Raw genomic sequence first — 14,422 nt, forward strand, 5'->3', positions numbered from 1 at the left:
TAAAATATAACCAATTTTTTAACAACTAAAAGAAGATAAAACCTCTTTATTATTATTCTTAGACATTATTATTTCGCATTAGTTGCTATCTTTATACTACTAATGACAACTTTGAATATATCATAAACTAAATAAGTAGACCTTATGCAGCTCAGCTTCGCATTTCCAAAAATATTGAAGAATGATTAAAGAACACTTTTCCAAAATACTTTTCAATATAGAAACTGAATTTTTCACTAATTTAGCAATTTTTCATACTCATTCTCTAATTCCACAGATTTTTCATTTTGTATATATTTTATCATTCATTCTCATTTTCTTACAGATAGTTTGCACCAAAAAAATGATCTTTATTTACAATGCCTATGCAAATGATCTTTTGTTTGGCTAAACAGTATCGAACACAGTTTTGGCCTTGATCCGTTTGGCAGCCTCTGTAAATCTTCATAAAACCTGCTGATTACTGCATACAACAATCGGAGCAGCTGTTGCTTCAGTTGTCCTGCCATATCCTGTTGATGCATAAATTGACTGTTAAAGTTAATTGCTGTGTTAACACGTCCACACACACACACACACACAATTACACACACACAACAATAACAAGCCACGTTGCTCATTTCAATAAGGCCAAAAACCGAAAATTCTTTAAGACTATTAAAAAAAAAAAAAAGCAGAAACCCGAAAACGTTGCTAACAATCCGCTTATGCTTCTTCTTCTTCTTTATTTGGGTTGTTATTGTTCTTGGCGGAGCTCGTTTGTTGTTGGCTTATGGATCAAGTCCGTCGATCGGGCCAGTTTTTAATATTATATCCCCTGCTTCCCCCCTCGCTGCATAGCTCTTTGATCCTGTGCCCAAACATTTTGCACGCGCTGTTCTGAATTGTATTGATTTCTCTGGTTTCTCTCTCTCTCTCTCTCTCTCTCTCTCTGTCTCTCTCTGTCTGTCTTTTTGATGCCCTCGCAGCGGGTATGCTAATTTTGTTGTGCAGTGTGTAACAACTTTGAATCCTTAAGTTGCTTATATAAAAGCATAGTTTGTCTATCCAAACTATTTACTTATCTATCTGAATAAAACTTGACATTGATTCGCATTTTGAATGATGGCAGTATATAGATCAAAATCTTTAGGATTACTCTACTATATAAAGAATAGTAAATATACACGATAGTTCTCTAGAATATCTTAGCAAAGTTCAACAGCTAAGAGTGCTTTATTAGAAGTATTTTATGTAATATATATCATATACGAATATATATAAATCGACGAAATATTTCGAAGTTAATTCAAGGGCATTTAATCTTCGGTGTGCTTCATAATTCTCTGCTTTCTTGTTTTTGATTGCGTGTGCTGGGCGCGCCAGGATCAAGGATGAGAGCAATGCATAAATCAAGGACACCCGCTGCGGTGCGCAACGTGCACAATACGGTTTTCATATGCGTTAGTCATTGCCAGATCCTCAGCTTGATGTCTCTATAGAGCGAGAGAGAGAGAGAGAGAGAGGGAGAGAGGGCAGCATATTAGGGGAGAGGGAGACTTCAAGGCGTTGAGTTGCGTTGAGTTGCCAACTGGTTTCTCTCCTCCACGTTTTAATTGAGATGTTCGGCTTGCGGCTGCTTTCTTGTGCCGACAATGTGATAACGTGTTTTCTAAAAACAATGCCTTCAAAGTCAACCGATCTGGCAAATGTGGCTTCTTTTCTTTGAGGTCCTTTTCCACCATTTGCGCTCTTGTTGTCTTGTTGTCTTTTTTCTGTTTTGTTTTTTTTTTTTTGGGAACGGCTGCATTTTTCAGGTGACATTTTTGCTTTTATTGCGCTAACAGCTTTGTCTCATCTTTCGGCACGTTGGCAACAATGCATCGATCTCGTGTTCGATGTCCTTTATGCTGTCCTAGTCCCACTGTGCGGCGGTTGTCATCTTTGCCGCCTGCTAATGCCCGATAATGTTGTCAATTTCTCTACAAATCACTAGATTAGACGAAAATCACGCGATGCCCAATCCACAAACAAAGAAAAAGTATCTTATTGGTCTAATAGTTGACGGGTCTTTCAAAGCTTAAAGTGTCGCTTTGTGAGTAGGGGGATTTCTTTCTAGCCGAATTCCGCAGATGGGATTTTGTCATGGATATCATGGCAATCCGATTGTATTGGTATTGAGAGATCCTGCCATTCATTGTAACTGATAATGTTTAAGCTGTGAAATGCACTTGATTCTGGGACAACAAAATACTTGAAAAGACTTTCGAAATGTTCCATTATCGAATCAGTTAGAATTTATATAAAACTCAAGATGTTTTTAATTGAATTGGATAAATAAAGAATAACAAAAAAGTAATTAAATATAGAAGGAGTTTCATCAAAATAATTAATGTCTCTTAAAATAACTCGTTCATTTCCTATGTTATCAAAAACTGTGTCAGCCATTTGAGTGTTGTGTGCCAACATTCAATTTATCATCAAAGAAGCGAAAAGAAGTAGTTCAATCCTTTTGGTTGTTGGGATCACTGGGATCACACCTCGCCACCCCATCCACGCTGACATAATGACAAGTTGAAAGAATCTTTTTGGTCTTCAGCCGGCGCAGGCGCTGACGACAGATGTCAAATCAGTGACACTTTCTCATTAACGCCAGGAGACTGTGACAAGGGGGCGGTTCCGTGTGCTCCACTCACAAGCAAAACGATACGAGAGACAGAGATAGAGAGGGAGATAGAGATAGAGAGAGAGTGGGACAACGGCGCCGCCTGCCAGTTTGTAGCTAATGTCGGAAATCCGACACCAGCAGCCGGAGACGAAACACATGCGACAAGTGAAGTGTTTAGGCGTGGAGTGGAACGCGAAATGGGATTTGGTATGTGGTATTTGGATTGGGATTTGGGATTGAGTATGCAACCTGAAGTTGTGTGTGTGAAGACGTGTTCGAATGTCGGTTAATTACAAAACACCCAAACACTTGAGACGTCTCCAACTTTGTGGTTGTGTTGCGTTGCCAGAACACAAGCGACTCACTCGAATTACAAATGCCGCCAATAGATCAAAGACAGTTTGTGTACACTCAAAAAAAGAAAGTGTATCTAACAGAAAAGAGTACTTTAAACACACTAGACTTTTAAGCATTGATTTTGCTAATTTTATAAAATATTTAAGACAAGAAATGATTAACAACAATGATAACAATTCTTTATAATTCTCTCTTTTATTTATTTTAATAAAAGTATTTTAGTTTTAGTAAAAGTAAATAATCGCCTTAATCTAAGTCAAATCCAAACGTTAGATAAATTTGGTTCAGTAGCTGAAATCTTTCTTATTTCATTTCAGTGGCATTGAATATTTTGAGTGTAGAAATTGAGAAACTTGTTGCATGAATTGAAATTGCTTCAAACTGAGTTGGAAATTAAGTGTGTTGTAGCCAAGGATAAATGTGTGTGTGTGTGTGTGTGTATTTAGCCTCAGGTGTTTAGTTTTTGGCAACTACACATTTGAATTGGAAATCAGAAAGTTGGTGTATTGTTTTGGCTGCTGGCAGGACAACAACAGCAGCAGCAGCAATGCTGGCAACAGCAACAGAAGGTTTGTGTTAAATGGCAACGATTTGCACCAGCAGCGCACCAGAGGGAGGCAGGATGAGACAGACAGGACGAGAGGACGACCAGCCAGAATAGATCCACAGCGAGAGACGCACGCGGCAGGATGCTGATGAGTCGTGAAAGGACATTGCGCCCGCTGTGGAAACACTGTTGACGACAGTCAGCAGGCCAAAACAGGACACGACTAAAATTCAGCTGCTGGCGTGCAACTGTTTCGTCCTTGAGCCCTGTGCTGACTGCAACAAGTCAAGTAGTGTCCTTGACGGGCCAATCGATGTGGCCAACGTAAATGGCATATTTTGGCCGCTGTGGGTTAACCATTAATCCCAATTGCATTTAGCGCCCAGTTTTTAAAGTTTGGCATTGAATTCTCGCCCCGCGATTTGTGGCCAGCATTTGACCTTGCCCAAAACAGAAAACTGAAAACAGAAAACTGAAAACTGCACGCTGCGGATCCTGTCGCGTTGTTTGGTCACAGTCATCATCTGATCAGCATCAGCAGCAGCAGCTTTAGGGGCTCTATCAACTGTGGTCGTAGTAAAAATGCTGTCGGGGTTTTCACAGCTCAGTGGCCCTGGGCAAATCAGTTTTTAATGGGGCACCGCAAAAAAAATAATCGCACTCGGCACAAAAAACCAATGCAAATATTGAAGTAAAAAAATGACATAGGAATGCTATATTTAAGAGTGTTAGACTAGAAGTTACCCTATACAGAAAATCATTATATATTTAATAATTATGTATATAAATCATTATATATATATATTCATCTCTTATAGATACAAATATTCAAATAAATAAGAAATATACTAGGTCAAAAGGTGTATAATTTATTTTGATCTAGACTTGAAGTGGAATTCATTTAAGTATTAAAACTATTTAAATATTAAGTATGAAAATATACAATATATATATAGCATATGTCTGTAACTCTTATAGACATAGTTAGTCAAGTAAACCAAGAGCGGATTAGGATAGAAAAGACAGATCTGTTAATGCTTACCTACAATAAAATGGTTGCTCCAAAAGTAATGCTTTCAAATAACAAAAATATAATCATATTCATACATTGGAAATTGTCTAGCTTTTATTTGTAATATATTACTTTTAAAAGTATCAAATACTTGGTGGAATATTCATAAGTAGAATTTTTTAATAGATTCGCAAATGACTTCTTCTGCACGTTACAAACTCGATCTCATCATTAAAATACCCACGTATTAAGTAATACTACAGGTAACAGGGTATTCAAAAAAAAGAAGTAAATACAAAAAGAAATAATAAAACCTCTTGTGTTGGTCAAATTCATTTCCACTTGATTACGTGCAATGCTCAAATGTGTGCACCACAGCCAGGCAGCCAAATAAAGTGGAAATCATTTAAATGGAATTAATGCTCGAACAAAAACATGTGAAAACTATCGCTCGCAAATCAGTTATATCAAAGTCGGCAAACGGAAATTACTAGACTATATATATATATATATATACATATAATATTGCATTGCCTTTCATTCGTTTCGATTCGATTCGATTTGGGGTGTTTGGCCTTCGCGTGAGTCAACAAATGTTGAAATATACTTTTGTATTTGATAGATTGGCAAAAAGGTAGAGCTGCAAGGGCGTGTGCTCATAGACTTTGACTTATCGGGGAGTGAGCAGGGAGGAGCCGAGTTTAATGATCCCAAATATCCGTTGAGATATTCCATTCCCATTTAATTGCCAAGTGTTAAAATATTTTGTGAAACCAACAATAAACAAATGCATTAAACGAATATTGAAATAAAGCAATTACTTTTCTAACAAGAATCTATCTCAAATACATAAAATATATTAATATAAATATATTAACTCAAGATGTAAAATTAAAGTGTAATATTAAAATAATTATCAAAAAAGGCTTGCGAAGAAAATATTTAAAAACAAATCTTAACTTTTCTTCACAAAACTGAAGACTTGAAACCTTCTTGATATTTTAACAAACTTGTAGGATATTAAAGTATTGGAAGATTATTTCTAAGAACTTAAAAACTTTATACACAAAATTATTAATAAAAAAATAAGTTAAAAGTTTTGCATTCTTTGTTCATTACTTTGCCAAAGTGGTTGGATATTGAAGGGTTGTATGGTAATTTCTAGGAATTTGAAAGATTTAACTAGAAGAAAAATATAAACAGAATGCAGTGACAAAAAAGCACAAGATACAGTCTGATCTTGTGGTATAGGATATTATCTTGTCAAGCATAATTATAATGGATTATGGCTTCCTTTAGCTGTTCCCAAACATATATGGAAAAAGTACTCCACACAGCCTTAAAAAGCTTTATTGATGATTAAGTAGAAAGTGCGGACTGATGTTGTATTATCTTTTCAAGCATAATTATTATGGATTACTAGTTCCTCTTAGCTGTTCCTCTTAGCCAGCATACTTCAAAACTGTACTCCAAACACAAAATGCGCTTTTCCAAGCCATATATGTTCTGGTTAGATCTGATTAGGGAAAGTAGAGACGCCACTTGGTTTGCCGTCGCAATGCGACCGACACTTACGAGTGGCACTTGTAGCACGAGACATGGGGCAACCGACAGAGAGAGAGAGAGAGAGAGAGAGAGAGAGAGAGAGAGCGTAAGGAAGAGGGAGAAACTATGCGAATAGCGCGCGTGCCTTGCCCGCCAGCACATCCTTTGCCAGGACGAAAGCTGAGAGGAAAACAACAACAACAACAGCAACAAAAAAGAAGAAAAAACAACACAGCACGTGACAATTGCGTCAACAGATTTTTCGCTGAGATGCGCACAAAATTATGAAACAGAAATGTGGCAAATAAAAAACGTGTGCCACAAAAACGATGCTGAAGCACAGCCCAAGGGCTGAAAACAAAAAAATATATATATATAACGAAAAGGGGAGGCAAAGCTGTTGTTGTTGACAATATTTATGCAGCAGCAGCACCAACAGCAACGCCCCCCTCCCCACTCCCCCCACTCCACCCCTCATATTTTTGTTGCTTGTTTGTTTTTGCATTTTTGTTACAAATTTTACAGCTTTTGTTTTGTAATTTGTGCCCGCAAGCCAAGCAACTCGAGTGGGGCAAAAGCAAAAATTTTAGAATAAACTCTCCAACGGATCGAATAGCTCTTGAAAGCAGCCAACCTACCCCCTACCCCCCACTGGTTGTTGTTATTGTGACTGTTTCCGTTTCCTCTTTGAGGCGCATCGATAGCAGCACTATATAGGACTATATAGTGAATGTATGTTCGCTGGTGGATTTTACTTGGCACCGCAGAACGTGACGAAGAACAAAAGAAGGCACTTGCAACACTTCCACTGCTGCTTCCTGCCACACGCGCTCCTTTGGCGGTACGCTCCGCAAGTCCTGCCACCACCGGCCACCTGCCACCCCTATCCCATCTATTCTCTATTATATTTTCTTGTTTAATTTGTTGTTTTTCGTTTTTTATTCGTTGCATGCTGCTCTTGTTGTATCCACAAAAAAGCACGCTTACAATAATAATGTCATTATGTATTGTCTGCAGCCAAAGCGAAAGCATAAAAAAAGCATATACAAAAAGTTGCCAACCACATTTTTCTTTTGTTTTTTTCTTTTTTTTCTTAATATGTTTTATTGTACTAACTTTCTAACGAGCAGACGGAAATTGTACAGCAAATTTGGTAAATGTGTGTGAAACAAAAAAACAAAAAAAACAACAAATGAAACTTGTAGTTTTCGCCTTGTTGGCTAAGTTAAGTTGCCAATCGAAAGCAAGCAACCCTCTTCAGCGTAACGAATTTATTGTTTCTATTTGGCAAACAGCAAATTTAGGCTTCAACTGTTTGTTTTAGGCTTTAATTGCAAATGAAAGTTTAAGTAGAATTCTGCTGAGTTTCTATTATAGTCAGAGCAACACTATTCAAACATTATTCGTTTGAATACATTTCTCCATCTCTATAAGGAAGTGCACGTGGTCCGTAAAGGAATATCACAAATAGGAAAACTCATTTTATCCCATTTCTTTGTCATTTACGCTGGCTGTTTACTTTTGTAAATTTGCTCAGACCAAAATAGGGAAGCTCTATCATAAATATTGACTTTACATATTTGTTGAAAATATTTGTATTCATATTATTTATTTATATAGATTCCCATTGAGCCAAACCAAAAACAAACTCAACTGGCTGGCAAACACCTTCTTTTTTTTTGGCAGACCACAAAACAAAAATGTCCGAAACCCAAGCAAAATAAACAAACTGAAAATCGAAGGTTTTCAGTTGATCAGGTAGCAATTTTTGGTAAGGCGTTTACTAATTTTCAATATCTATTTGCATTACTCTAATGAAAAGATAATATTGAAAAATGTTGAAAGACTGAAAAGCAACCAAAAAATAAAAAAGAATAATACAAATAAACAGCAAAACATCTGCGAATTATTGGATTAACTAATTGGATAGCTAGAAAAATAAGCATAAACAATTTGTGAATAATAATCGAAATCATAAAATTTGTTGAAGTAAACAGAAAATGTAAATAATATTTATGAATACATTTTCAGACCAATTTTTAATTACAGAAGTGCCAATAAATAATTTATGAATAATAAACTACATTTTAGCTCCTCAATTTATTGAGGTAAACAGAAAAAAAAAATGTTTGCAAACAAATAAAATGTAAATAATATTTATGAATAAATTTTCAAATTAATTATTAAATTATAGATTCAAAAAATCACATTTTTAAGAGAATTGATTTGTAATTGTTATTGAATTCGACTAGGAGTCTATTGAGGCATAATTGAAGAATTCTGACACCTTTAAATGACTACTTAATGCAAAAGTCATTGCTCAGTCAGCAGCGGCATCAACTTAATGCACATCAAAGGCGATAATACCGAACCGATATCCATAAATATATACAAAAAAAAAAAACAAAAAGAGAAAGAAAATAGTATCTGCCACTTGAATTGTTGCCCGGAATTGCATGTCAAACAGTTTTGGAGGCGTTCCGAGTTGGTGAGAATGATGGATTTGGATCTGTTATTGTTATGATTCGTATGAATTCAGATGCGTAATTGCTTGGCACAACATTCTATTCAATACATAGTAATTTCCATTCTCGACACTCAATTCTCGATGCTTGTTTCATCCAAACAAGATGCCGCGTCGCGCCGTGTATTTTATTTATTTGTATGCCCCATGCCCCATGCCCCATGCTCCCCATCCTCCAGCTGTATATGGGCGAAGCAGATCAAAAGATTTACACCACAACACCCACATAAATGTATGTATATTGTCTAATAATTGTTTATTAAACATTAAAGACTTATGCCAAATATTAAACAGCCGCTGCCGTCACATAAAGTCTCAAGAAAAAGAAAGAAAAAATACGAAAAGTACATAAAACTTAATCGGTTCGCCCCATCTAAAAATACCAACCATATGGCAAGCAACCACTGAGCTCAATTTGTGAGCTAAGCCCTCTGATCCATTTACCATAAATATGTTGATATATCACAGCGCAGGATTAGCTTCCTGTTTGCAACCATATGGAGTTTGGCAGCTGTACGAGGAGCAAGCGGGGCAAGCGTGAGATGAGGGGCAAGCGGGGGTGTGAGGGGTGCTCCCTCATAATGCTGATAAACAATATGCTGACGCTGACACTTTTAGCGTGTAAAATATATGAAGTGTTAATTTGTAAATGAATTGGAATGTTTATTGTTATGTTTGTTGTTTGATTTTTATGTTGCCACCAATTGGTTTAATGTGCGCTCGTTTCTGAAGTGGTTTTCTCTGTGGTTTCTTCAGTGTAGTTGTATAGTTTTAAGGAAATTGGATATAAGGACAGAAAGTCTTTATAATTGTCGTTGAGTAATATTTGTACTTTTAACCTTATTTTTTTTATTTTTTACGTATTATTATTATTGCCTTAAAATCATCTGTAAATGAATCCGCTTTCTGTGTTCCGTATTAATATATAAAATAAGTCTTTTTACTTTTCCAAGCGGTGCCAAATAAATTGTACTTTAAATGAATTCTAATTTTTCCTTTTATGTCGCTAATCCAGCATTGATCTCATAAAATTTTTTAATTTACAGCCACAAACATTTAAATTGCGCTCCAAAAAAGTGCTGCCAAATCAAAATTTATAACTATCGATAAGTGAGAATTGTACGTACCATACTATCGAGTTTGAACTATCGTTCAGCAAACACATGCGCTCATCCCTAATCAATACTCTGGAACAGCTGTTAAATTTCTGCAATTTAGATTTTCTTTGCCCAAGTTCAAAGTTGCTTTTTATTTTTAATGAATTTGTGTGTGAAACGAACAAAATGGAGCGCAAAGAAGTGGACGCCGAACAGTTCATCGACCACGTAAGCGAATGTAACAACTGTAAACGACATGGCATGGCAATAATAACATATCAATTGCAGACGCTGCTGGCGACGGAGCTGATGCACAATAACTTTATGATGGATCTAATGGATCACACTGGCGTATTTCCCAAAGCCGAAGGACCCACCAATCTCAGCACAAGCGGACATGGCGCCACAGCTGGCTCGCCGCCAGAACTCAATTTCCACAATACAATTTTTCAGTTTGTCAACAAACATGTTGTCGGCGGCGGCGTTGACGAGGAAGAGGAGGTAGGTGGCGTACCAAAGGTGTCTGACAAGGAAACGGATGTGGAATTTCTCACCATCAACAGCAGCTTCCTCGATCGTGGCTCAGAGAGGACAACAGGCGAAACGGGCAGCGCCGGCGATGTGGTGGCACAGCAAGAGCAGCAGCAGGTGCCACAACCAGCATTTCCGGCATTGGCGATTGAGCCAACGGTGCCCATCGATGTGTCCAATGCGCTGGAGGATGAGGATTTTCTCTATGCGCACAATGCGTGCACAATCAATGCCCGCAAAGTGTTGCCGCACAAGAAGCGCATCTCGCGCAAACTGAAGGGTTCGATGTGCAGCATGGATACGGCGGACTTGGAGCAGAATCAGCAGCACAAGCATCATGTGCATCAGGTGCAACAACAGGTGGTGCAGCCAACGGTGCAGCAGGTGGTGGCCAACTATAGCTGCGAAATCTGCGGCTACGCAGTTCAAACACAAATCGAATTTTATGCACATCTCAAGCAGCACTATGATCCCGTGCATGATCTCGAGCGGCGTCTCGATGTGCCACAACAACAGCAGCAGCAGCAACAACAGCAGCAGCATCAACAACAGCAGCAGCATCAAAAGGAGCCACTGGATATGTGTGGCCTATCAACACAGGACAAGGTAAGCCAGGCATATTTAAATGGAAAACTATAAAATCAAATAAAATAACAAAATATAATAAAGTAAAACAATAATATAATCTGTTCATTTGGTTTAATTTCAATATAAAAATACAATAATTTACTAATACAACATTCATTTCATCTCATTTAAATAGAAAAATATAATTGAATTATGTATTTTATTGTAACAGGTCTTTCACGATGTGCAGCTTAACTTTGAGAACTTTCACAGCATCAGCCATCATCATGTGCATGATGACGATGACGATGATGATGTTGTGAATGATGTAAGCGTCAATATGGTCATACATTCGGATGCAATGTCCATGCACAACAAAGCCAGCGATGGCAAACTGACGCCAGTAGTTGCCACAAATGCATCAACTGTCTCCGCCTCGCATGATGTGGCCGTTGCTGTGGACGATGTGGAGTTTAGTGATCCTGAGGATATGCTCGGTGGTATGCGCGATGTGGTCGATAAGGTCTCCATTGAGGATACCTGCGATGAGCTGGTCGATCTGGAGCTGACCACAAGTGGCATGCGTGCACCTTGGTTTAATAACAATTTCAGTGATATAGGATTCTCGGGTCTGCTGCTGCCAGGTGAACCACCAACACCTGCACAACCACAACCACCACAATCAGCTACAACCCCATCAACAGCAAGCACTGACGTAGATCCACTGCTCAAAACACAACCGGAGCAACAAATGACGCTCAGTTTTCTCAATAAGCCGGATGGACAACAGCAGCAGCAGCAGCAATTGGTGGCGCATCCCAAACTGGAAATGGGACACAAGAAGAACTATATTGCGGCCGCGGCATTCAATGCCATCCAATCCAATGGCAATGGCAATGAACAGACGCTATTGATTACCTCGCCGGAGCACGCATCATCATCATCGCCCAACTCGGGCTCGGCCATTGAGCAACTGCAGCGCTCGCCGCTAATCATAAGCGAATCGTTTAAGCTGGAGGATGTGGAGAGCAGTGTGCCAGCGGGCAGCATTGCATCCAGTTCGCCAGCAGCCACAGTCATCGAAGATGAGGACAATGCCGATAGCTATCTGTTGGAGCTGGACAACAAGTCCACCAGCGATGATCCCAGCAACAACAACGGGGCAACAAAGCGCAAATTCCATTGCGATAAGTGCGCCAGGGACTTCAATTCATACAATGCCCTCAAATATCATCAGCACACACATAGCAAGGAGCGTGCATATCAATGTCCCACCTGCCAGGCTTCCTTCTACACGCCCAGTTCCCTCAAACAACACGAACGCACACGTGAGTAAACCAAGAAGAAACTCAGATAAGATCGCAATCTAATATCATACTGAGTATGAGAAAATTGCTACTAGAAATAAGTTGCCAAAGATGAAGTATCCTCGCAGCTATGCCATATTCTATTATGCTCTTAATTAATGAAATTTAAATTTTAATTATAATATTTCTGTTTGTTTTTACTCAGACTCCGGCATCCGGCCGTTTAAGTGCGAACAGTGCGATTTCAAGTTTCGACAATGGGGCGATCTCAAGTTGCACATCATCTCGCGGCACAGCGAGATAAAGGCGCACATGTGCGAATACTGTGGCAAGAGTTTCTCCCGGAAATACTCGCTGGTTGTGCACCGTCGAATCCACACGAGCGAAAAGAACTACGCGTGCAAGTACTGTGAGAAGACATTTCGGGCCAGCTCCTATCTGCTGACCCACATCAAGGTGCATACGGGCGAGAAGCCCTATTCGTGCTCCGTTTGCGACAAGAAATTCCGGGTGAATGGTGATCTGAAGCGACACTCGCGCATTCACGATCCGTCGCGACTGACGCAGCGCACCAAGCGCTGGAAGCAAATCGAGGATGAGGTGGACGACGAGGAGGAGCCGATGATTAAGTCTGATGCCGTTTGTGGCGAAAGTGAACAGGAAATTTTGGGCTGTTAGTTAGCCAGATGTGCCAAGGTTTCTGCACAACTCTAGTATTAACACATGACTAGCCACTAAACCCCTCTTAGAATCTGTACTCAATAGTGTAAATAGAAACCAATGCTTGTGTAATTAATGTAAGTAGATCTAGAAGCAAAAAAGTATGTCATCAATTTGGAATTACAAAGTGACTAAAAACCAAGCAAATCAAGAAGCAACTGTTTATATTAAATATTATATAAAAATTATAATTTAACTGAATACATTATGTAAAATAAAGTTCAAAATATATAAACATCAAAATTGAAATCAATCGAATTGCCATTAATGGTGTTGCAAGCTGGATTGAAGAAAGTAGTTTTAGTTTGTTCTTTTTTTTTACTATTGCAGAGCATTTCTTTATTATATCATTTTGTTTTTTGGTTTTTATTTTATTTTTTATCTTTTTGTTGTTTTCTCTTTGAATAATTCTTTCTCTTTTTGCACTTGTACCGTTCATCGACTTAATTCTTAGGTTTGTTGTTGTTTTTTTCCGTTCATTTTGTTAATGAGTAATTATATATATATATATATATATTATATATATATCGTAATTATAAATGTAACTATGTACAACACATGTGTTTTGGGGCAGACCCAAGAACTTCAATGAAATCTTTGTATTTTGTTTACAACTTAACTTGTTTCATTCATCTTACATTCATCATATGCTTCTTCTTCTTCTTCCTTCTTTGTAATCGCTTTTTTTGCTTTGTGTGTCTCAAAAATATTCAACATAAATTCCTCTTCATCAACTTCTTGATTTGTGTGTCGTGTGCTTTTTTTTTTATTTTTTTATATTTTGTTTTTGTTTTTCTTGTAGCCTTTTTGGTGGCCATTTTCACAATTTGCCTTTTTTCACGTTTAAACTTAAAAACTAGAACCTAGTGTCGGTTGCTTCACTTTGCTTTCTCTCTAACATATGCTCAGTCCATGATATCTTCCATTCTCCATTTAATGTGTGTATATATATATTTATATATATATACTATATAATATAATTTCTTGTGATTTATCTTCTTCATCCCTTATCTGGTTGTTAATTCATTAAAAATTATGAAAACTTCATGCCTAGTTTCTCGCTCGCACTTCTTGCTTAACTTTTGCCTGATCTTTGATGGATTTCGTTCGTTATTATTTTTTGTTTCTGGTGGTGTGGATTATACTGTTTTTTGTTTTGTTTTTTGGTAGGTGGTGTGTGTGTGTGTGTGTGTGAATGTGGTTGTGTGTGTGTGTGTGTGTAATTTTATTTGGGTATGGTTTTATTGAAATTGTTCAACTACTTTTTGGATTCAACAGAAAAATGTTTGTGTTGTTTTTGCTTTTGCTTGATCGCACATTAAATATGATTTAAAATTAGCATTATTTTGAATATCGTTTTTTAATATATATGTACTTAAAAATGTATGTTGCATGTTCTGCTTCTTGCTATGGTTGTTGTTGCACACAACTGTTACTGTTATTTCATTGTTTTTTGTTTTTGTTTTTGTTTTGGTTTCTCGTTTCGCTTGGTTGTGTTTTTGCTTTAAATTTAATATGGGTTTATTATTGGTTGGTTGGTTTTTTTTTGTTTTTTGGGTTTTTCTTTC

At 37.6% G+C, this 14,422-nt stretch overlaps 1 protein-coding gene across 1 annotated transcript; it reads left to right on the forward strand.

Annotated features, from left to right (window-relative positions):
• The first annotated feature begins 9,873 nt into the window (after positions 1-9,873).
• On the forward strand, positions 9,874-13,033 carry LOC6570654. The gene is made up of 4 exons (XM_001996834.2): positions 9,874-9,957; positions 10,018-10,866; positions 11,060-12,155; positions 12,340-13,033. Exons 1-4 carry the CDS (start codon positions 9,916-9,918, stop codon positions 12,810-12,812), a joined length of 2,460 nt encoding a protein of 819 aa, XP_001996870.1. The 5' UTR covers positions 9,874-9,915; the 3' UTR covers positions 12,813-13,033.
• The last annotated feature ends 1,389 nt before the right edge of the window (positions 13,034-14,422 follow it).

The sequence above is a fragment of the Drosophila grimshawi genome, unplaced genomic scaffold (genome assembly GCF_018153295.1).
Source record: "Drosophila grimshawi isolate 15287-2541.00 unplaced genomic scaffold, ASM1815329v1 contig_1377, whole genome shotgun sequence".
Lineage (NCBI taxonomy): Eukaryota > Metazoa > Arthropoda > Insecta > Diptera > Drosophilidae > Drosophila > Drosophila grimshawi.